Below are 25,886 nucleotides of genomic sequence, written 5' to 3'. Positions count from 1 at the left end.
CACAACAAACCACCATTCCCCAAAACTGCTGGAAGAGTCCTCCACATTCCTTAAGTGGGGATAGCATGGGTCATGGTTGACATCGCCAATGATGTCAACCATGACCCAGCAATCACACTTAAGTCTGCGTGTTCAGTGTATTGCGCGAACCACTGCTTACCACCCACAACTGTACCAGTGTTACTGTCACAGAAGCTGCTTTGGCGCAGTGATAACAACAGGAAATACCATTGCCGTAGTCACTCCAGAGACCGGCTTCCATCAAGCCGTCATCCTCGTCGTCTTCTGTGACGCTGCCCTGCATCTCTTCAGCGCGGCCCGAGCGGAAGCCGGAACGCGGCACGCACCGCACGTGGCCGGGGGAAGCCGTGGGTCCCGCTCACTCCGGCTCGCATGGCTGACGCCCCGACGCCCGTTGACGTCTGGTCGAGTTCCTCGCGCCGGGATTGTTTCTTTTCTAAACAACCGGAGAGCTGAAGAGGAGGACGCTTGACGACCCATCTATCTGGCCCGGGGTGTTGGGGGGGGGTGTGTGACTGCAGCTGTGCGGCGTTGAGGCTATCGTATGCCCCTCCCCGTGACACAGCCCCACCCACGGGGTTCGAGGCCCGCAACCTCAACCTACCCCCCACATACGACTTGGTCTCACCCCACTTCCAGGGAATTCCGAAGGGACTTATTGGATCGTACCACTATGAACACGGGTAGCATTGAGAATGAACTTGAATTTGTAACCTATTAAGGTTACAACCATAAACTACCCAATGCTGTGTAATGTGTAATGGTCGCCGTTGTGTGTAGGGTGCAGGAACGTTTAGTTTGTTGTCCTTCCCCCGCACCTCCAATTTGCAGGGTTGGCTACGTACGGTGTGAAAGAAGTTCAACATAGATACATACAATCAAGTATTGCTAGGTCAAGGCACAAAACATAATGGCCTTGATTCACAGCTTGTCAACCTGGTCCACACACGTGGCTTTGAAGACAGGAGAGCATTATAACCAAAACATGGACAATAACATTTGTCAAGGTGTTGCTCTGTCCTAAAGTTTTTAATAAAGTGCATGAGGACAACATCATTAGACCTCCTTTGCCAGTACCAAAATATAATAATAGGGTTTTTCCCCTTTTTTCTGGCAACAAAACTGAAACCTTTTTACAAGGATTCATGTCTGCATTAACCACAATACCTGCAGTCAAAATGCAACCAAAAAACATACTATGATAATATATGCATTGTCCTTGAAACTGATTTGTCCACACCAAGGGACGGCTTTCTTTTGAGCCTCGACCCAATTGGTGCTCGACCAGATGACGCCAAAAGGCATACAGCTCAAAGACAATGCACTATCAAAGTAATGAGGGCTCGGGGAGAGCATCTATATCATTAGACCACCTTTGCCAGTACCAAAATGTAATAATAGGGTTTTTCCCCTTTTTTTCTGGCAACAAAACTGAAACCTTTTTACAAGGATTCATGTCTGCATTAACCACAATACCTGCAGTCAAAATGCAACCAAAAAACATACTATGATAATATATGCATTGTCCTTGAAATTGATTTGTCCACACCAAGGGACGGCTTTCTTTTGAGCCTCGACCCAATTGGTGCTCGACCAGATGACGCCAAAAGGCATACAGCTCAAAGACAATGCACTATCAAAGTAATGAGGGCTCGGGGTGAGCATCTATATCATTAGACCACCTTTGCCAGTACCAAAATGTAATAATAGGGTTTTTTCCCCTTTTTTCTGGCAACAAAACTGAAACCTTTTTACAAAAATTCATGTCTCCATTAACCACAATACCTGCAGTCAAAATGCAAAAAAAACATACTATGATAATATATGCATTGTCCTTGAAACTGATTGGTCAATTCACTATCATAGTGCATTGTCTTTGAGCTGTATGCCTTTTTGCGTCATCTGGTCGAGCACCAATTGGGTCGAGGCTCAAAAGAAAGCCGTCCCTTGGTGTGGACCAATCAGTTTCAAGGACAATGCATATATTATCATAGTATGTGTTTTTTTGTTTGCATTTTGACTGCAGGTATTGTGGTTAATGCAGACATGAATCCTTGTAAAAAGGTTTCGGTTTTGTTGCCAGAAAAAAGGGGAAAAAACCCTATTATTACATTTTGGTACTGGCAAAGGAGGTCTAATGATATATTTGTTTATTATTTAAGTTTTGCTTTTAGTTTATGCAGCTATCATGCAGTATACAGTAAAACTATATCTATCCAGTGACAGCCCACCCTATGGATGGAGTGAATCTATTTTCGGTGGAGTTTTGTTTTCACCTAGTTCAACCGTAACATGGAGTACGTAGCGCTACGTCAATACCATGGGCATCTTGTTCAATCTGATCAGAATGAGCCTGTACCCAACGCCGTACAATGACAATTGCTCAATCATGCATTGTGACAAACGTACTGATTCATGGACGAACAAAACGACATTTTTCGTATTACGTGGATACATTAATTATGAACGCAGACAAAAAAAAACCACACGGTGGTCTATCGCTGCAGTCTATTGGTAAGGCAGGCAATGGGACAAGTTTAGCATCAGTCCAAATGTTTTATTCCAGAATTTCACAACAGCCGTCATCGGCCACTCAGTAGCAGTAATCTCACCGTGGTGCTTGTGCCAGGCTAGGTGCACTTTTAGGCCATGTGAAGTGTGAAAGGCTCGCTGACAGGAGTTCAAGGGACAAACCTAGGTGCCCGTGGGTTAGAATTTCAAACGCACGCACGCACGCACAATTGCTTACAAGAAGTCTGCATGCAATTCCACAGGGAGTTATCCGAGACAGACACGTAACACTTTCGCAAACAGAGCTTTCAACAAGAGACCAAGCCATCAGAGGCAGGAAAACACACACCCCACCACGTCACACCCAAACACGCACCGACACATGAACTGCTGCGTGTCAATGTTGCTGTTAAGTCAATGTTGTTTTCAGTGCGTGCAAAAACCAGTTCTATCGTGTGTGCGGCCCCTTTTGTTAATCCTCTGCTGGATCAGTCCCTCCCACATGGTTTCGGATCGTGAGGTTTATTTAACCGTACATCGTCACACTGGTTAGCCTGGGTTGGTGAAGTCAAGAAACTTGATTGTAGGAACATATGACAGCACAACAATGGATTGTGCAGCGTTGCCCTCTGCTGACAATGTAGCTCCGCAGGAGCCTACAGCAACTATTTTATGCTTGGTGGTGGCCCATCCAAGCACGATCCAGGTTCAAACCCGCTTAGCCTCCGACATCTGACGAGATCAAGTGCATTCGGGGCGATTGTGACGCTTGCTCTCAATGTCCCCCTGGGGTTGTACCTTGCGCTTGAGAATTTGGACACCGCACGCATCATTGATAATGGATCTGCCACGGTGTAAAGGTTAGCACGCTGGACTCGCATTCCAGAAAGTCACCGGTATAATATGGGAACGTTTTTTAAATCTCTCCGCCTCTCTCTATCCAGCAACGTAAATGGGCACGCCACCACAGGTCTAGGCAGGTGTTGAGGAACAGCGTGGGTACTTCAAGACGTCTGGCCTGCATGGAAAAGTAGCAACAAAATACCCTCCTGGAGGGGCTCTCTAAAGCCCACTCGAATTTGAGGCCCTTTCGCCAGCAGTGGCTGCATAAGACATTTCAGGGCTGCACCTTTACCTTGACAACATAATTCCGGCACTGCTCCACTTCCAACGTAGACCAGCTCCGAGCGAAATGAAATCAGTGAGTTCAGCAAGAGAGCGGCGTTGTAGCGCGCGTACGTGCAACGCGTGCGTGCGTGCAGATGCAAGCGAGCAGAACAGGCGCCGGCCAATGGGACGGATATCCTGGCGCTGACATGACAGTCACGTACGGGACTAATCAATCGCACGTCCCCAGACATGGCTGAAGGGCGTCCGCGGCTGCACTGTACTCTACTTCCCCCTCCACTCTCCAAAGCTTTTAAGCGGCTCCTGTGCCAGATGTGCCCACACAAGAGGTCAATAAAAAACGCAAGAAAAATCATGCATGTTTGGATTACATAATGCATTTCACACTTGTGTTTGTCCCAGGAAGTATTGATTGAGCAGTGGGGAAGCCGATGGGTAGCTGTCAGGGAAAAATGTGTTTGCATATTTGCAAAAAAAGTTCCTTTTGCTCTGGGTAGTTTGGGGAACCTTTTGATAAATGTGGCCACTTTTCAACAGAGTTACGTCCCTCATAGCAACGCAATTGCGGGCTGGATCACCAGATGTCTTTGGAAAGAGCACTTCCACCTAAACTACAAGGAAAACGTGTTCTTGCCTGTGCGATAGCGTTGCCATTCCGTTTGGTGCTCAAACCGTAGAGCTGTGGCCATATTAACCACTTCCTGTCTGTTTTGGGGAAAAACGCCGTTTTATTCATGTGCGAGTGTTTTTGTGTACGTTTATATGAATAGAGTTTTGTGTCAATAAATCTGGATTCGTTTTAAAAAAGAAGAATTGCCCCCTTAAACCACCTCAGATTAGCACGGTTGGCTACGTACGGTGCGAAAGAAGTTCAACATGCATACGTCCAAGTGTAAAAGCAGACTAAGCGCATGATGTCTCTGTACAAGACAAATAATGCATGGTAGTGTCACTGTCACCGGATAAATGATGTACAGTGTGTCTTTGTCACCGAGCAAAATTGGACCAAGGATGAAACCAGACTCTTCCACTTAAAGAGCATTAATGTGACCTCCATTTATAAGCTTGAAACTAATGTGTTGCTAAAGTGCATTGTGATTAAATACTCCTGGAAGCACCAGTCATTTTCCAGCAAAACTACCATATGAAGATATGCCGGATGCGATTAAGTGGTGCAAAAAAAGTGTTTAAGGTCCTTTAACCTTCACGGAATATCTGCCGGGCAAATATTGCATTCATCTCATAATGAATGGATATCTTGCCAAATGATGCGAGTACTGCCGCGGATTTGTTTGGGCCATACGCGTGCCTTGCAGTGTTGTGCTTCCATGTGGCATCTGAGTAGCTGGCAGAAAATCCTGCGTGCCGCCCCAACAAGCGCATCATGAATGCATGTTTACCAACGCCGTTGGTATGTAGATCAACTACATCGCTTTGAATCATGAATTGATAGCACCGTAAAAATAGCATACCATTTGCATATAATTTATAAAACTAGCTTGAAGTGCAGGCTTTAAATGGCACTGATGATGTCAGTCATCAATGCCGTTCTTGAGATCATCGTCGCCATCACTTATCGTTACATGCTTCATCATCACTGCCTTAAAAGGAAACACCATATAACAGGCAACGTTACGGGCAATGAGTATGGAAATACTCATGATGTCTTCTTTGGTTCTTTCGGTAAAGTCACGTAGAATGAGAATAAAATAATAAATTGATAAAATAAAATAACACAATAAAATTCTCACGACGTTTCGGCCACAACACAAGCGGCCTTCATCAGGTGAAGGGACGAGACTGTCTGGAGGACAGCGCTGGAGCAAACACAGCCAAGCTCAGACCACGACCTTTAAGCTGTGTGAGAAGAAACAGCGCGCCTTGACAAAGGAATTAGCATAGAATTTAGCATTGAAATAGCTGAGTGATTAGCTTGTGACTGGTCATAGAAATAGTTACGTTAATGTCAAAGCCTACATATCTACAGAGGCACCTAGTGTACATGGACGCCATGTACTAGGTGCCTCTGTAGATGTGTAGGCTTTGACTTTAACATAGCTATTTCTATGACCAGTCACAAGCTAATCACTCAGCTATTTCAATGCTAAATTCTATGCTAATTCCTTTGTCAAGGCGCTCTGTTTCTTCTCACACAGCTTAAAGGTCGCGGTCTGAGCTTGGCTGTGTTCACTCCAGCGCTGTCCTCCAGACAGTCTCGTCCCTTCACCTGATGAAGGCCGCTTGTGTTGTGGCCGAAACGTCGTGGGAATATTATTGTGTCATTTTATTTTATCAATTTATTATTTTATTCTCATTCTACGTGACTTTACCGAAAGAACCAAAGAAGATGAATCCTTGCAGTCACGAAAGCTTTACATCGAAAAATACTCATGATGTGCTATGAAGAGGGGCCATTGCCGAAAACGACACATACAGGGACTCCGCCACTTACCAACATTCGACTTACAAACTTTCAGAGATATGAACAAACCTGTCCGTATGTTCATTTGCCTGTTCGGACCGAGAGCCGTAAGTTCAACTGCCGCACAAAAGATGGTGGTGGCGGCATCTACATCTGTAGAACGTGAAGAACCAGTGGCATCTACAGGAGATTATACAACTTTTAAAGCCATTCCCCGTGTTTAGTGTACATGCCGTACAACGTTTGCAATTGACAGGAGTAAAGTTGGACTTACGAATAAATCGACTTACGAACAGACCTCTGGAACCCAACTTGTTCGTAAGTAGAGGAGTCCCTGTATTATATATTTTTCCTTTTAAGGCTACTGTGTTATTGATGAATGCGTCGAGGTTTTTGTTCATTGTGCTTGTGCACCGCACCATGGCCAATGCAGTTTCAACAAACAAGAGATTAAGTACATGCGGCTTCCCAGACTCAAACCCAGGCTCCCTGACGTGCCAGCTGCGTACCCTGAACATGTTTTCCCGAAACAATTTCTTTCATAAGAAATGTACAGGCGAGGTAAATACTTATTTTCTCAAGTTCACTTTCTTTTTTGTTGATTTCTGTCACACCTGTGGGTGTAAAACACTAAGGCTTTGTTAATTCAATGGGAAAAGCACCAAAAATAATCCAGTTTAAGCATGAGCTGCAAAAATCGAGATTGAAGTCCATGATCCCAGTGCTGCTTGGGTGTATGGACTTGTCAGCCACCTCGAAACGAGAATATCTTGTTCTTTCACCTCCGAGATTGCTGATGAGACAGATACCGTGACAGTACCACGGGAAGGCCAAACTGTGCGGTCATCATGGCCATATTACTCAGTCAATTAGACAGATACTGTGGAATTCATTCTGAAAAAAATACAGCATGTGGCTTAACTGGCGCAAGCAGCCATTCAGACAATATGTTCCAGACACCTTATGGGTCTCATTTACCAATGTTTTCCCGCAACATTTATTTATAAGGCCACATCCTGCTGATGAGACTCAAAAGTCGAAGCCAGTCCAGGGTGAGGTCCATCAGACCAAAATGCGATATTCTCGATTTTTTTTTACGGTGAAAGAGGACCCTTGTCAGTTTAACTATTCACGTTATTGGTATTTTTGGGCACTAAGTGTCCTTGAGCTGACATGCCAGAGTTCTAAATGTATGTGTACATGTAAATATTCACACAGACCACCGTATACAGCTAAACAAAACATTACGCAACAAAGTGAGGGCGTGGAAAATGCTACAAAATTCTTTGTTCCCAGTTTCTATGACAGCATGGCGATTCGTATCAAATGTTCCAGTCACTGCAATGACAGACACAACACCGTGTGAGGTCATTGGCGACTAGGCTGAGAGCATCAACTCGTTGGACTTGAGAAGCCATTTTTATCGCGGGCGGCTGCCCACATTTGAACCCCGGGATCTCAGCGGTGCCGACTCCGGGCTCTGAACCCCTTGAGCCATCTGGCAACGTCGGATATTAAATTCTTACATTTTCGTGTGATTGATGGGACAGAAGCATTCTGCCTATAGGACTTCTTTAATATGGACTTCTTTCATGTGGATTGAAAAATGTATGTAAATAATGTGGACTTGTTTTTGCAAAGTCACGTATCGGAAGAGCTAGAGTCTGTCGCTAGGGAAAGGGAGGTCTGGACCACCCTACTCAACACGCTGCCACCGTGACCCTCACCAGGACAAGCGAAATGAGAAACGAAACGAAAAAACGAAGTATCATTTAGTCCGTGAATGTCTCACTTGAGCGTGTATCCTGTCTAACAAGTCTATGGACTCACCATCACCACTGAACTGAGATGCTGGACACATGTGCAGTGACCCTGAGCCACTCTGCTTTCTATTTTTGGATCTGGTTTGGCCGGCCTTTCGACTTGCCATCGGTCAGCAACCGTAAAACATTTCTCTGCACGAGGCTCCCCCCTTGTGCCCGAAAGCTACCGTGCCTCTCGAATACCCTCACACACCTGCAAATGGAGCATGACAATGTAATCTCAGACTTTACTTATTGGAATTCACTCAACTCGGCAACTACTACCATAGTAATGAAGTCCTAAGCTCCAACAACAACACAAGAGGATTGCTCCCCTCTATGTGGACATATTGGATCTTTGATTCAATACATTTCAACGAACCTAGACAAAAGCCCTCCTGTACAAATACGCAATGATAAAGTCAGCCCACATGCTGCGTGTAGTTTTATGACATTGACAACACTTCATTACAACTGTATACCTGTCCATCACGACAACCTGGCCTCATTTAATCTGTACATAACCGAGTGAATTTCCAAAAGTGTTGCTTACATATCCCATTATTTCCCTATTTGCTCTGCTGAGATAAAATGTCACTGAGCACACACAAAGACAGAGATCCCCCGTATAGTATTAACATACTTTTGGGGCAAGTGCTGTTAGCAAGCACCTATGAAGGTCAGCATAGGTGCCAGCACCACGCCCGGCCGTCTTTGTCTCCGAAGTGTTGATGTTTACACACCGCACCAGGTACTCACTTGACGCTGAGCGTGCGCGCCCACACACACGCAGAGACACCGCCTGCGCTGCGTCTGCGGTGGCGGGGGACGGTATGTCACGATCGGGACAGCGCTCCGAGATGAGACGCTACATCTGAGCTGGGCATGCCGGCAGAGTAATCCGTAAAAGCGCTATGCAAGTTAATCCATGCAGGCTGCTGCCAGAGCACAGAGCCCGCAAGCACAGGATCTCATTGGGCACCCTTGGCATGCACATTGAAAAGCGGGACCGCCAGAAGATGCGACTCGTATGAAAACAAGACGACTGAAGGTCCCTAAAAATAGGCTTGAGTGTCCAAATGCAGCCTTATTTGTCAATCCTCTGCTGAATGATGACTTCCCTACGCCGCGTGTGGGTCATTGGAGTTGTTTGACCACGTACTTCACCGTGTTGGTCAATGTGGGCTGGTGAGGCAAGGAGCACTGGAGTGTGGTACCATAATGGATTTTTCTGCACTGTCCCCTACTACTCACCACTCCGCCCTACAGGCCAAAACAACCTGGTGTGTTTGATGATCGCCCATCCACAGGCACTGTCCAGGCTCAACCCGCTTAGCTTCTGAGATCTGATGAGATTTGGTATATTCTGGGTGATTTGGTCATGGAATGAGTTTGAGTATTTTTACTTAATTCAGCATATTCCAGGTCTGAAACCCTTACATGTTTGAGCTTGATTACAAAGTGATGGACAGCCCTATAGGATGGTGTGAAGATCTGCACCACCACATAGTGTGGATAAGAGGCAACTCAACTGACCTCAGTAGTCATAGAATGTAATTTTGTAAGCACAGGGTGATGTACTACTTTCTGCTAGTGTATCAAATCAATAATGAAAATACAGCAGTAGTCGCCAATTACTTAACTGGAAAAAAACTTCAAAGAGTCTCAAAGACTGGTTTCAGGAGGATCCCGCATTGGAAGGTTTGGCCAATTCCATCAACGTTTTGCCTTCACGTGGGAGGAGAGCCACACACACATAATGGGCCATACAAAACACTTACACCACGTGGCCACCTCATAACCCCACTCGCAGGACACCTGGCAAGCCCTGATGGGCACCCATCCAAGCACTAACCGGGCTGAAGCCAGCTTAGCTTCCAAAATCACGCAATATTAGGTGCACTCAATGTGCTGTGGTCGTCGGCAAAATAAAAAAGTCTACTTCATGACAAGATACCGACAGCACAACTGACAGAGGAACTGGAATTTGAAAAAAATAAACATTTTAATCTACAGCATTTTACCAGCCTTGGTAAAGATCAGGGTGACCGTGTAACATTTACGTCCAGTGCTGCTGCTCTAAATAGCACTGTCTGCAAGCGAAACAACCCTTCAAGGCGTCCTCCCTCGCATTTCTGCAACGACTACGTTAACGATTATGACCTTCAAAAGCCCAGGCTGTGGGGAAGCAAAACATGCCCATGCTTCTGCCAAAGGCTTGCAGTTGAGATACCTGTGCTCAAATTGCATTGGAGAGAATCGCCTGCTATTTCATAGCAAGTTCAACAGAAACGGAGCAGTAATGAATCATTTGGCGGGACCCCGGGGTCCCGCAAAAATCAGGTCCATAATAATTATTATTTTTCAGTCCACCCACTCGCCGATTGCCTCGACTACTGTCCAGCCATCCCGCCCAATCTCGTCGCCGAGTTGGACGACGACAGCAACGCGCCGCCCGCCCAGACTCGCCGTGCCAACAAGCGCCGGCAGGCGGCGGCGATCAACACGATGGGCGCCACCCCACCGGCCAAACGCAAGCCCGGGGGGCGTCCGCCGCGGTCGCGCGCGGCGACGACGAGGCCCTCCGGTCAGCCGTCGATACTCAGCTTCTTTGCCAAGGCGAGCCCGCCGCCCCGCAGGCAGTGAATTTAACGTGTTTATGTAATTTTTCAACTTTTTACGAAACTTAGTGCCCCGAGTAGCTCTCGACGAGGCCAATCGATTGACCACTAGTTTTGTTGTCGGTAAGGCAAGACTCGTGTCGCTACGCGGTTTTTCCCACCCCGGGGCAGTGATGGGACCCCGGGGTCCAGCCAATTGCTTCAGTTGTGCAATTAAACAGCACCCACTACCGTTCAGGAAAGAGATGCACATTTATAAAATGTTTTTATTTGGCCACGTCGGTGGATACCTTTCGTAAAGATAATGTTCCGAGATGTTTAAGGCAATAAGTATACAAATATATAATAAGGCTGCCAGTTCCATATGTTTAACAGACCTCGTTCTTCATAATTCACTCAAGTAAAGCAGCATGGGGATTTTAAAAATATATACATTTATAACTGATGACCTTTTGGGAATGTGCAACTACGCGAGACAAAAAAGTCTGGTAGATGGCAACATGACCAGTGTAATTATTAAGAAACCTGCACTTATAAAAGGATTAACAAAGAATCCATTTTCAAGTTTATTTTGTTTAACCAACGGAGAACTCTAGTGGACCAGAATACAGCAGTTTAATTTGCAAGAGCGGCAGTCTGTGGCATTATTGTGCCAGTATGGGGTGACGATGACTTCGTACAATCACAATTGAGCAATTTGTGGGTAATTTTCTAAATTGGCACATTTGGACCCCGACATCGGCACACAGCGTCTTAACTCCTGCAAATGGCATCGGAGGGGGGGGTGTTTAACGTTCATTTTGAATCAGACGGCGCGTAGTTATATTCTGTTTATCTCACGCGCAGTAATAACCAGGGCGGCCGCTGGTTTCGAACCGTGAACCTCTGCAAAACAAGCGGTGAATGTGCCGCCACTAGACCACGACAACAAATCGGATTGGAAGCACCAATAGTATTGGCGTTAAGCTTCAAACGCACCCATGTGTCATAGATGCTTCTACAAAATCAAACACGTAGCATAACTCCATTTGACAGCTCTTTGGCATTCTACTGTTGGATGAAGGCCACTCGATATCATAATGGTCAAAAGGATTTTTCAACCAAATTTTACTTAAGCCGGTCAGTCCAATATGGTGAAAGTATTTTCCAGGACAATAGGTTGAGCAAGCACATTTCCCCGCCTACATAGTCTGCCAGACTCCCCAGGCCAGGTCGCCCAGCCGTAAGGGAAGGGCAGGGGTCACAGGTTTGGGCCGTGGTTGAGTTTACTGGCTCAGTAATGTGCATTGTGTGACGGCGGACGTTGCACAATATTTTAAGGATGCAGCAAAGTTACGTGCATGAAAGACCAGTTTCAGCTTAAGCTTGCTCATGGACTCAAGCCAGCTGTATGCCAACCAATGCATCACTCTGTTTCTGTAAAATCGTTCATGTAACGATATTATATTAAATGCACATGTGTGTCACAATCTATTGTTAAATTAACTACGCTTCACAATGTCGCTTTGAACTCGCTCATGTAACAGATACTCTATTAAACTGACTCATGTATCACACTCCCATGTAATGTAACCTATGCATTACACAGTTCACTCACGTACCAGTCTCCTATTAGCTCACCCATACATCACACAAATTCCCAAGAGTCAAAACTGTAAACGACGAGAAAACCCATCAAAACAGCAAAATAATGCAGGCCGCAAAAAAAACATACGTTTCAAACAATGGTGAACTAAGATAGGGGACCACAATGCACTTCTTCAGGAAATGCTGATGGTGTTTGCATGACGTACAAAGGTCGAGTGCTTTTTACACATTTTTGTCTGTTGTTTGAAACACAATCTCGCATAATCTCACAGAGCCTCCTGGAAGCTACCATAGACTGTAAACTCGCTCAGGTTCTGTAGTCCTCTGTAAGCTACGACATTCTCCCGTAATCTCGTGTAACCGGGATACTCTGCTAAATGCACTCAGACACCGCAGTCCCCGGTAAGCAGACCTGTTCATCGCACAGTCTCCGATATACTCACTCAGGTACCAGAGACTCCGGCAAGCTAACCCATGCACTAGTCTCCCACAACTCAGTCCGATGGCACAGTCCCCCATAAGCTACACCCCGTCTAAATCACACATTCTCCCGCGTACTCACTCATGTAGCGCAGCGTCTCCTCCGCTTGCTCCGGGGAGAGATCGGGGCTTGCGTAGGCGCCGTCACCATCGCCGTCATCCGGCGAGAGGACGGGCGAGTGGAGCCAGTCTCGGTGCTCGTAGCCATAGACGGCGTTGGCACGCAGCGTGTAGTGGGGCAGCCGCTCTTCCAGGAGGCTGATGATCTCCACCTCCGGCAGCTCGGCACTGCTGCATACGTCTGTGGTCGTGATGGTGGTGGTGGTGGTGTTGGTGGAGGGGAGACGAAGAAGATGTGTGTCAGACCAAGCAAAACAGCACACATGACGAGGGGCGACAAACAGCGGACGGCATCACAAGGTTATCATCATCGGCCGTGATCTAGCCACTGCTCGATGAAGGCATATACGAGCAGTCGCCATCGCTCATGGTCCTGCAACCCAACGACAGCTAAATTCTGCATCTGTGCAGTGGATGTCCTCTTGGATACGTTCCCTCCTTGGGCTGGCACTCCATCGTTGGTCTCGACCACCGGCAAGAGCCCTTCTCGCGACATGTCCTGCCCAATCCCACTTATTTTTCCGAACAGTCAAGATGATGTTTAACTTGCAGTGCACAGTGTTAAGCTCACAGCAAGTGTGTTCTGTGACTGATTCCCATTATAATGCACAAATTCATAGATTAAAATAATGAATTTTCAAATAATAGCTGCATCAAATTACGCATGTTCATCAATCGTGTACAATTTATCTACCTTACATGCAAATATCTCTAACGGAACTGGACAAACAACACAAAAAATATATATAAGGAATACCACCAAGACATTTTCTTTTGACACAAGCAATCAATCCTCAAATGGAATCGTGACCCAATCATGACAATCCATCAAGGTGCTGGGGAGTGAATAGTTACGTCTACTTAATATGGGACTTTACACGTCCGTTAATTCTACTGATATATACACTGTCAACAAATTCCACAATGCATTCGGTACCTGTTCAACGGCACGCTGTGCGGATGCCCGCGCGTATTCCTAATTTATCCACAACTCTGGCTGTCCACCTGAAGATGCCAGTTATAATAACTGGCGAAACGTCGTACTCAAATTGTGAATGTTGTGGGTTTACTCTCCAACACACCCGTGTGCTGAACTAGGAACGAATTAGCATGTTTTGTTGACGTGACAAACCTTACTAATTGGCTGTGTTGGGTAGTGGCAGGTTTAACGACACATTTATATTTAAGCAATCTAGCCCAAAAAACCCCTCTATTCCGTCATTGCCGCGAAGGCACAGTTGAATCTTACGCCGTGTTCGGTCACTCGTTTTGTGCGACACAACCGATGCGAGGAAGCGAAACATGTCGCAAACAGCGCGGTTGCCAAAAGCATTGTCGAAATCGCTGCTGCCAACAGGCGTTGTGTAAAGTGTATTGGGACTTTGGCAAGGGTCTGCATATTGTTTACGAGTGCTAAAAATAAAAAAAAATCCAAGCATATTTCCTGGCCAAACAAGCACAGGATGGCGCTAATCTGTGCCAAGCCCTGATCGACTGGTGGAAATTCTACATTCCTATGGCAGGGGTAAGACAACTCAGAGTATCCACTATTGACTTCCAAAAGTACAATTTTACAGACCCTCAGCTCAAGGTAGAATGATGAAGTTCACCCCGACCTAGATCTAAACGTGTAAACTTCCGGCCACGAGGAAGTTGAAGCCGTATGTTCTAGCTACTGCCCCTCCCAGTGGGATAAATGAGTTGCAGACACTTGAATCATTGGCATGTTAACGATGAATCAGACCATCAACGACAATCGATTCATACACTCAGGATACATGCGTGGAATCACGCAAATTCCGATAAATATTACATACAATTTGTTGAAATGTTAAGCCTTGAGGCTTATGGAGGAACTGAGAAATAATGTACGAGGTAGGCAATGCCAATAAGACAATACAAACGGGACATCAAACACAAACATAGAATTGTATTCTGAAGCCAAATCATGACAATTCATCAAATTGCGCAGAGGGTGAAGGCGGCAGTGAGATGAATCGCCACGTGCCTACTGTCAGTCATGATATCACGCGGCCTGTAACCAGCCACACGTGGGTCCTACATGCACACATTAACACTACTGACAACAGACATTGACTCCCCAAGGGCGAGAAGCTAAATAAAGGTATGCGACTATGAAGGCTGAAGGGTGAGGCACACAGCTCTAGGTCAGGGCAAAAGCACACGTTGACGGCATACGAGTACACCGCTGCAATGTGCAGCGCGAGCGCTTAAGTCCAGCCAAGTCCTCTATGTGAATGACCTTCAGCGAAACACAAACAACGGCTACTAGGCAGCCAGAGGAAAAACACAGCCTGATCTAAATCTGTTACCCGAGTGAGGGCGGGAGAGTGGGTGTCGCGAGACTGCGCTGGCAGGCTGAATGTTTTTTTTTTATATGTAGGCGTGATTGTTTAATGAATGCCAACGTTGCAAACGGCAACACATTATCGTCCTGTCACCAACAGCGCTGCCAAAAGCGTCACGTTTATTTTTCCACTCCATACGCCGGTACTGACACTGCATATTTGTAGAAACAGAATTTTATAAATAACGAAAACAGAGTATGACCAAATAATCCAGAGTGTATCAGATCTTATCAGATCTCAGATGCAGGGTGGAGCCTGGATAGTGCTTGGATGGGTGACCTCCCTATCCAAAGATGTGATAACTGGACTCCAAGGCTACTTGCTGAGCGGTGAAGAGCAGCGCAGCAAAATCCATCGCCGCGCTGTACTGCTAGCAGGTCTTTGCCAATCCATGATCAGACAGTGAAGTATGGTCAAATAAGCCCCATGATAAATACAGCGTGGCGAGACACTTATTCATTCGTAAAATTGACAAAATGGCCTGTACATGTACAAATCACACAATAAAAAATACTTACCACAAAGATATAATAAAGATAGGGGTGTAACAATGCATCAATTAAATTGTAGATTTCAAGTTTTTATGCAAATTTTGAAAGATTGCTGCTATTGAAGACCGGAGCCATGCGCCCCTATTCTAAACGGTCCAAAATATTACACTTGAAATGAAAGCATCAAGCTTTCAGGCACAAACCACCACGAGAGGCTCGGACCTGTGATGGTGCTGGCGTCCCGGTAGATGCTGGCGCCGGCTTCGTTCCAGGGACTCGGCGTGTCGCTCGAGTAGTAGACCTCAGGCCCGCCCGGCGGGTACGCAAATGCAGGAAGCGGGCGAGCGGACGCCTGCGTCGCGGCCGGACTGGACGAGCCCAGCGGCAGGGACAAGGGAAACCCGGAGGCCGCGCCGGGGTACGAACCGCTCGGCGGCACGGGAAGACCCGGCGCGGAATCGCGGGGGCCCTGACGAGCCGGGTAGCTCGGCAGCAGCTCGGACACGGCAAGGGACGCCGGCCGCCCGGCGGCAAACGGCGGCGCGGTGCCGGCGGTGGACGTTGCCAGATTAGGAAACGGTGCTGTCCGAGTGTCTGTGAAGACTGGACCCGAACAGAGCGAAGTAACAGGGCCGTTCGCTGTCCATGTTTGCGTGGTCGTGGCGTAAGGTGGAGCTGCAGGCCCAGGCTTGAGCGGCTCTCCGCCGCAGCCCAGGCCGGCCCTTGCCAACGTGGCTGTGGCTGTCAATGTGGTTGAGGTCGTGACTGTGTACGTGGCTGTAGCTGCTGGTCGGCCCGAGGGCCACCCAGGGCTGGCCGCAAGGGAAGGGCCGTTCGTCGCGATGCTGGGCTGGTAGAGGTGCGATGCCTCAGTCGGCCCAGCAGGGAGGGCCAGCTTGCTGGATGAGGCAGACAGGACGCCCCTCACTCCTGCAGGGACATCAGCGGATGAGTGCTGTAGTCATGCGCTCTGCAGGCCCACGGGTGGTGTTCCTGTTTTAGCGCAATGCAGAGCAGGGGTGAGCTCAGCTGAAAGCATGGTCACAACAACATTAATGCAGAGGCACAACCACAACTGAGACATCTTAATATACGAATGTGGTTTCACAAAATTATCTCAATTACATTTTAAAACAGTTCAATGAGCATGAAAAGGTGCTGCCCTGAAACTGCTTGCTCATACCACTGCTCGTGGAAGGGCCTCAACTAAAGGTAGCTCTAGACAGTCCCTCTACAGGTTATTTTGGCCTACTCTTCCACACTCGAAGAGGTGAGAGTACCCACACTTTACCCCATCATACGGAACCTACCAATCAACTAAATGCATGACTGAATGAGAAAAAATATTAAATAAACACGGCATTCTTCTAAGAAAATATTGCATTGTTGATGTTGACATTAAGAGATTACATTCGATGCAAATTTCCACAGTTAATGAAAAATACTCTTAAAAAATTCTAAAAAGCATTATTTTCTTTAAAAAGAAACAGGGGCACATTGAAATGCATGCTTAGATAAGTGCATTTGTATGGATTCACATTGTTTCCAGGAAATTCAATAATAGCGATAAAACTCACTATGTGTATACAAACACGTGTTCTACTCTGCAGTTTACGGCAACTTGGTGCCATGATGCTGCCTTCAAAACTGCAGACTCATTGATTATTTCCAGACGTTTCAATTCGCCAACGTTATATTTTGAGCAACCGTACAAATTGTACCTTTTTACTTGAATGTCATTCTTTCGCACAGTGACAAAACAACACACGACACATCGACGAAGTTCACAAGTATAACAACGATGAGGCCTATCCTGTCCAAATGTTCATTCACGGCAGAGGTTCGTTCATATAAAAATACACAGGCAGGTAGGGGGGAAGGAGGTGGGGTGGGGGAACAATATAGGGGTTGGGGGAAGGGGGGTGGCTCCTCTTCTGCAGCGCGTATTCCAGGCTGGGGCATAGTTGACATGGGAGGTGCGAGGGAATTCTCGTTTTCTGGAAGTCTGAATCTTTCCCTCTCAACCTGTGCCTGAGGTGTTCTGTGTGTCGTAGACAGGGTCTCATGCTCTTTCCAGGTGTACAAATGTATGTTCCTGGCTGTGATATTAAATATTTGAGAGATATATGAAATAATGAAAATCAAAATACCAATGTTCCAATGCACCTTAAGGAAGAATAATTATTTTAATAAGTGTATACTATCTATAACGACATATGGGTCAGAAACCTACATTTTTATAAAGAGAATGGAAGAAAATCTGAAAAGGTGGATGCTAAGAATTGCACAGAGACACAGAAATATGAATGCATGGGAAGTATCCTAAGGCAAGACACGTCACTGGTAGAGATGACGATCACCGATTGAGACTAATGACAGTGCCAGCCAAAGGAGAGAGCACACCGAACAGCACGTCCATTATAGAGATGGAGCGATGACATCAGCTTGGGAAGGCCTTCATCCAACAGCAGATAGATCATGCCTGATGATGACAATGATGAATGGTCGAAGAAAACAGCCCCACACAAAACATATAAACAAATACAGAATGAAGAAACATTTAAAACACAACCAGAAGATTGTGACCTGGCATTTGTTCCATACAGATGCACTTTCAACATTTTATTTGTAACCAACGTTTTACCGCTGGGCTTAACAAAAGAAAAACCACGCCACCCACAGATTAAAAATCAGTGAGCCATTCTTGCACATCAACCCCTCTTCCATTATATTACAAATGCAGGGGGAATTGCGTCCTCTGAGCGGCAGTTGTTCGTAACAAATGTTTTCCCCAAGCGTCATAGTTTACAATACAAGAAAGCTTATCATCCCTTCAAATTCCTTTTATCATAAAGCGGCGAACAAAATCAGCGCCTCCCAAGAGCTTATCGCGAATGTGTGTCGAGTTGTTGCCATACATATGTAGTGACGTTAATAATGTAAACTATAGCTGTTAGCGCCAGCCACTATCACAGGAGTGCTGCTGGGTGCCTGGAACCTCCCTAGGAAGCTCGAGGGACACGTGACGGGGAGCCAGGAGCTCCTGACTTGATACAGCAGGGGGCGTGGCCGAGGGCGGGGCGAAGCCGCAGCCGGGGGATAAATGGGGAGCCCCGACAGGGATCGGGGCTCGTTTGTGGGATCGTCCTGGGGTCCCGCGTTCCTTCAATCTTTGGCTCGGCATCGTGGGTCAGGCTGACTGCCCCGTTCGTTAATAGTTAACCCACACTCACATAGTGATAGAGTAGCCACACGGCCCACACCTAACTATAGAACCCGATGCGGTTAGAGTTACCCCGTTGGGGAAGTTGTTTAATAAACGTGTTGCCTCCAACTTTAGTGTGTGTGTGCCTCCGTACATCACACTACACATATATAAATAACCACAACAACCCAACACTAATTTCCTTAACTATTTCATCCACGGAGATGGCCTCTCAATTGATGGGCCTCCTCAAAGTTAATTTAGAAATCAACAACCATGTATGTACAGGTGATTCATGGCAGATTGCCGAGTACTAACTAAATTGCAGTATCATTTGGAATATCAAGCACAACATTCTGTGACGCTGTATTTATACAACAACAAAATATGCAAAAAATCTGGGCCTACATTTTAGATTGTTTGACCCACTGTAGTGGGTAACATTACAATATGCACGAGGTAAGATGCATTTCTAATGCATAAAGTATAACGACGTGCAACAGAACTTAAATATTTGGAAAAATGAAAATAAGTGTGTTAATATACTGCCCACATTCAAAAGCACTGGCACTCTGCCACGAATCACATTAAAGCTAAGAGCTCTCCTGTCGGGGAATAAAGCCCCCAGGAAACCAAGACCACTGGTCAGCCAACACACCCACAGCAATAGCATTTAATTGACCATTAAGGCACCAGTGGATTGCGGTTTTTAAATTTCAGCAGCCCCACTTTTTACGGCATAGTTGTTGGCCTACAACAACGTCTAAAGGGAAATTCGTACTCACTGTCGTTTTACTGGCACGGACGAAGAATGGGTGGGGGTTAGATATTTGCGTATCACATAGACTCTGATGAAAAGATAAAAGGTTACGTTATTTTAGAACATTTTTACCAGTCCCAGAAGAAATTTGAAAACATAACAAGTCAAGCTTCATTATTCTTTTCCTCATATTTCTTTATTAAACAAGTTAAGAACATATTTATTAGCATACAATTACATCTTAAGTTTAGTTATACCTATTACCGAGTGATAAAGACACTAACTGAAAAGGACCAGTCTTGATTTGGGCAATTGTTGCGTTATCATTTGAGAGCTTTAACATAAAGCATTGGAGTAATTAACTTGGTTGCGAATTCAGTCAATCCCTAAAGGGAACCATTGTAACATGATCAAGCCATTGCATAAATTACTGATGATGTTCCAACAGTTGGCACCCCCTGCCAAAGAAAGCCCTCAAAACCAGTTAATTATAGAGACTTTTAAGGTGAAAACTCAATTTCGACTCAATTCCCATAGTCAAAGTGGAGCATGTTGAAGGGACAAGTAAAATCCATCCACCATCAGCAGAACATCTCTAAAACTGAGATATCTGATTCAAATCCCTCATTAATTACTAATGCTCACGTTTAATTATTGGCATGCAACATTAATCAGACTGCAATGCCAGTCATTCTTGTAATACAATAGGAAACACTCTGTGGTTTTCTGGGCTAGATAAGAGGAAAGACACCGTCCAAGGACGGGTGTATTTGTGCCTGTAATTTAGTCATTTAACAGGTGGGGTTCATGGATCGTGCGTAGATGAAATATTGTGATGCCCATCTACCTGCAGGAGAAGTACTGTGTATTTCCGATTTATAAGCGCAAAAAATTACTTTCTCTGGGCACTCCAGTTTTCTCCCACTCATAAACCATGCCAAAATTTAATTGTCGGACATTCCTCGAAGCATCTTGAGACTTCGCATGTCTTTTCCAGATATGAAGTGACTACCATCCCCGCAGATTTGTATGCAATCATAGACCAGATTTATGTCCGGTCACAGATGTTTATTGACTTGCATTTACCCGTTAGATGCCCTTTCCAATTCCGGATACCATACAGTTTTTGTTAAGAAATACGACAAGATGCAGCTTTACGAGTTTTGTACGTATGTATGCTGAACCTAGTTGTAACCGTACATAGCCATCCGTGCAAATCGGAGGTTTAGTGCAGTGTCAGGGGTTACGGTTTAAGGTTATGGGTTCTTATTTATGACTGGGGATTTAGGGTTAGGAATTGGGGTATTAAGGCTTAGGGTTGCCGACAGGAGTACCTCAGACTAATTGTCTCACTTCGCATCTGCAAGGACAAATAGCCTTTGCCATGCGGATACTTGAGACTGCGTGGCATCGTTGTCATATTATATTATCAGAGCGCCACGTTCCTTCAACCGGAATGCCAACAATGCCACAGGAACGCATGACCTTCATGCCTTTGTCATCGTGCTGTGGAAAATCCAAAACAATAACAATGCAGACGAGGTGCCCATTGTAGACAATCTCGGGACAATTTACAATTTCTGATCACGTAAATCGACCACCAAATACAGTATACCAACAACCCTCTCTGGTGACACACACAATTCACTAGTGTCCTGCATTGACATTGCGAAATCGCACCTTTGTACGCAGGGAAATTACTCAGATTGATTTAAATGTTAGATGTATTACCCTAGGCTTAAGCCCACGCGGGCTAAGAAAAAAAAACGACTGATCCCAGCCCGTAACGGCCGAGATTAACCGCAATTCACGTCAAAAAGTCATCGAACGCCGGCAAATGCGGCCTACTCGAGTCGGTCTCGGGAGTTCTAACCGGTCTCGACTAGTTTTTACCTACCGGCGAACAAGCACCGGCGCCGGCTGAGCAGCCTTGACCACGCCCGCAGCCCGAACATCTCCCGCGGCTACAACCCGCCGGCGAACGCCGTTTTTTTTTACCTGAACCCTCAGCCTCCTTTGGCTCATTGGGTCCCAACGTGAGGGCGAAGCTGCCCGCTTGGCCGGTGGCGGCCGGTGCGAGGCTCGCTCCGCGGTGTTGGTGATCCACTGCCCCCGCCACCCCGGGGCCGGGCGACGAGCGCGGGAACGTAGCGGGGTGAGAGAGCGGCGTGAAGTGGGCACAGAGGGGGGGAGGGGGGGAGCGATGGGTGCGGTGACGTCACCTCGAAACGACGGGGGGAGGGGGTGGGGGTTGGGGGTCCACGCGATTTCCGTGTCTCGCCAGTAGAAGGCACTGCAAGCTAATCCTCCGTCTGTGTGTGGGATAGAGAAGGGATCGGGAAAATCTGCGGCTCTGGAGCCACGCGCGGCTCTTTAAGGCCTACCTCGTGACGTTATTCGCATGTGTTTGCGGCTATTGAAATATTGAGGGGTTTTTTTATTTTTTTACCGAATTCGAAAAGCAATTTGCTCTTCTTGTTATTTTGTATTGCCGACCCCTGGGATCGAGTGTTTCCCCCTCGCACGCGTGGGTTTGTAAAACTATTACTGTTTAACATGTAGGATTTCGCGACCAATATCATACATAATATAGGTTTTCTTGGGTTAGATCGCGTAAATATATAAATGTGTCGTTAAACCCGCCACCACCCAACAAATCCAATTAGTAAGGGTTGTCACGCGAAACTTTTACTCAGATTGTAAATGTTATGGCTTTACTCTCCAACACACCGGTATTGCTGTACTAGTAACGAATTGGCATGTTCTGTTTACGTGACAAACCTTACTAATTGGCTGTGTCGGGTGGTGGCGAGTTTCACGACACATTTATATATTTACGCGATCTAACCCCAAAAAACTCTATTATGAAAACTATTACTATTTATATTTAACCAGGTAAAGCCCAGTGAGCTATATGGCTATTTTTCAGAAGAGATCTGCCCACAAATGAGAGCTCAACGAAGTGGCTTATCATGTGGAAATTTCTAACAGCCAAAGTCTCTAAACCCAAAGTCTCCACGTGACCATGGGAAGAGAGACATGCAAACTCCACGTATACAGGTGCCAGGGGCTGGATCGAACACACGACCTCCTGTAGTGCAGGCGAAGTAGTTAACATCTCATAGCCACCGTGGATCCACGCAACTTTTCCGTCTGTATAATATAAAGTGTTTCCCCCTCGCACGCGTGTGTTTCCTCGGGATGTTCCAGTTTCCTCCCACACATATAAAAACTCATTACTTAGCCTATAACACTTTAATATATAGAGGACCGCAGAGCTTGAGTAATTGTTGATGCCGGCTGCCTTCCTACTTGAGCCGTTCACTGTCTTCGATAGTGATGTGGATACTGTGAGCGTTACAAGTTGAAAGTATTGAATAGACTCAGACAGCGGGCTGAATCAGCTGAAGGATTGGTTATACTGGAAGGAACCTCCTGGTTACACCAGCCCACAGGGGATTATTGTGTCCGTCCGTCGTGCATCCAAAAATGGGAGGGGTGGAGCTGGGTGGGGATGGGAGGGTGGGGAGGGGCTGGGTGGGGAGGGGCTGGTCAACCCGTGGTGCCCTTATAAAACTCAACGTTTAACCTACTCACGCCGGCTTGTGCCCGCCCTCACAGTCGGGCATATTTGCGGAATACACCACGCCGCCGTTGACCCTGGCCATTGACCGAGCAACCCAACGTTCCTACCAGCTCCCTCCGCAGGAATGTGTTGTGAGGACATACTTTGCCCTCTTGTGGTCTCTACAAACAATTCCTGCACGAAAACGTGTGTCCTTTTCAAGACACTGTGGAAACATTTAAATGTCCCCATTCCTAAATGAGCCTTGGGGATGTACTTCTGTCCACTGCCCATGCTGAGCCAATTTGAGGAAATTCCATATTCTAAAACAGGAATCATTCGCCTTCATTGCACTGTGTTCAGTCGCTACAAACTCAGCCTCTGGTTTTATTCATTTCATATTTTTTTAAACGTGAGGTTATTACATGGCATGGATCAATTAGACAATTGTTATCAAAAGTACAGAATTGCAAGTTTAAGACCGCATTCCTCTGACAGTTAAGCTTATTTTTAGATGTTTCTGCTCATTGCCAGATGTTCAAATCCAAGCTCGCATGTTTAGGTGCATGCTGCACCGTGGTTAACAGGAAGTTTTGGGTTCGATCCCGACCCTGACGCCTGATGTATATTTGGAGTTTACATTCTCTCGCCCCGTGGTCGTGTGGATTTTTCTCCGGGTCTTCCGGATTTTTCCCTCCATATTAAAAAAATAGCGTTTACATTATGAGACCTCCTTTGCCAGTAGCAAGATATAGTAATAGGTTTTTACCCTTTTATCTGGCACCAAAACTGACACCTTTATACAAGGGATCATGTTTGCAATAACCACAACACAAGCAGTCAAAATGCAAACAAATAAAGACAACTCTGAAAATGATATGCACTGTCCTTGAAATTTATTGGTCCACACCCGAGACGGCTTTTCTTAGAGCCTAGTCTCCACTGGTGTTGGATCAGATGACGCCAAAAGGCGTACAACTAAAAAACAACGCATTATCAGAGTATTGAGAGCTCGGGTTAAGCTCTGATGATATGCACTGTCCTTGAAGTTGCATTTTGACTGCTTGTGTTGTGGTTATTGCAAACATGAGATAAAAGGGTAAAAACCTATTACTAAAAATTTGCGTTTAGAGAATTTGGCTGTTATACATTTCCACGTGATAAGCCACTTCGCCGAGCTTTCATTTGTGACCAGATGGCTTTTGAAAAGAGCAATTTAGGTCAGTGAGCTTTACCTGGTAAAATAACAAGTTTTAGTTTAGGCTCAAGTCCCGATCTTCTTCTCCCCACATCCTACTATTTCGTACAGCATGTTCGGTTTAATTTAGATGCTCATATTCTTTGGGTCTTTCGGTAAAGTCACGAAGATAGACGACCGCTTGTGTTGCGATCGAAACGTCGTAGTTTTATTTTCTTTGAACCTACGTGACTACCGAAAACCCCAAAGAATATGAATTCCTGCAGTCACGAAAGCTTTAAGTCAAGATTTAATTTAGATGCTGTATAAACTCAAATCGTAGTGTTATTGTATTCTATCATCTCGTCAGATAGCACGTTATACATTCGTGCTATCGGTTGGAGAATACGACGCATCCTTCCAGCAGTTGACAATCTCCAGCTTCATCGTCAAACATTACCAGACTCCATGAGCCCAACCTCAGTTCACTTGCATCCTGCCTTGACGTGTCTCTCATCTTGGATTGGCTTAACATTTAACAAAATGTTGCCAAAATGCAGCACTCTAGATTGGAGAAAGTCGACTCGGCAAACGCTCTAGTTCTAAAGGCGTTTCAAATAAGGGCTCAAGGGGCATTTAACTAAGAGATACGATTGGAGCTTTAAGTCTGTGGCTATCAGACGTAGAACTTCTTTCACGTCGGACGTAGCCAACAGGGTTAATCGGAAGCGCAGATACTAGTCACCTGACCGCACCACATCTGCGGTATGCATGTTTCAATTAACAATGTAATGGTTTTAAATATATTTTCATCTATCAAAGTTTTGTACAGAATGCAATTATCTGTAAAAGGTTTAAAAATGCACTCATTTGTTTCACAACGCTTAACTTCCACACATCCATTTCCAATTTGGCAGTTTGCATATTCAAACATTCCACAATGTTTGAAATCAAATTTCGCACAAACCCTTCCCGATTTGAAACGCCCAGTGTTGTTGATAATCTTGAAAGTTTGAAGCACACCCACACATTCGCCGTGTTTTGGTAAACATTGTCATTCATGGGTACGATATTTTTTTTGTCTTGCATTTGAAGGCTATGGTGTGCCAATGCATGTGCAAAACCCTGGACGGAAAGCATTAAAATTAGTCGCATATAGAGACAGAATCCTTTATTGGTTGAAACAAACTCAAAAGCCATGCAGAAGGCAATGTACAACATACAAGAACTTGCAACGGATCTCCTGCTACATGTTACTAAAGCAAGCCTCGGCACATTATAAATCCTTCTCAAAATACCAAACCGCAAACGTTTTGATACCAGCATGACAGTGAACTTTGATAAATCCAAATTTCTGCCGGTCTTTTTCCACCAATTAAAAACACGTATGCATGTTTCATTTCTGCCCTTTCATCTAGTTTAAAATTTGAGGTTGTTTTTCATTAGAATCCAATTAAAATTTTCAAAAAAACACTTCCGAAGCCCACACCCTGGACATGTTCATCGTATAGGCATTAAAACACAACTGGACTCCTACCCAGGAAACGTCATGCACCTATACGATTAGTGTGGCGTTGGCTTACGTCCGTGCAATATTACCGCCATTAAAGCTGTGTATGCACTACAA

General features: G+C 45.7%; 1 protein-coding gene across 5 annotated transcripts in view; it reads right to left on the bottom strand.

The window, feature by feature from the left end:
- The window catches only part of LOC116943827 (trafficking kinesin-binding protein 1-like), a 71,792-nt gene extending 50,075 nt beyond the window's left edge, over window positions 1-21,717 (bottom strand). For 2 of the 5 annotated variants that reach the window (XM_032957056.2, XM_032957057.2), the window contains exons 1-3: window positions 21,415-21,509; window positions 15,775-16,482; window positions 12,655-12,873 (exon numbers count right to left, since the gene is read on the bottom strand). In XM_032957056.2, coding sequence (XP_032812947.1) covers window positions 12,655-12,873; window positions 15,775-16,482; window positions 21,415-21,472 — 985 coding nt within the window. In that variant the 5' untranslated portion in view covers window positions 21,473-21,509. The other 3 variants (XM_032957058.2, XM_032957061.2, XM_032957059.2) reach the window with 3 other exon arrangements.
- Between the last annotated feature and the right edge of the window lie 4,169 nt (window positions 21,718-25,886).

The sequence above is a fragment of the Petromyzon marinus genome, chromosome 19, assembly GCF_048934315.1.
Source record: "Petromyzon marinus isolate PM22_M1 ecotype Great Lakes invasive population chromosome 19, UKy_Petmar_22M1.pri1.0, whole genome shotgun sequence".
NCBI classification, from domain to species: Eukaryota; Metazoa; Chordata; class Hyperoartia; order Petromyzontiformes; family Petromyzontidae; genus Petromyzon; species Petromyzon marinus.
The sequence above is the reverse complement of the archived record's forward strand: the minus strand, read 5'-3'. Positions and strand labels throughout refer to the sequence as shown.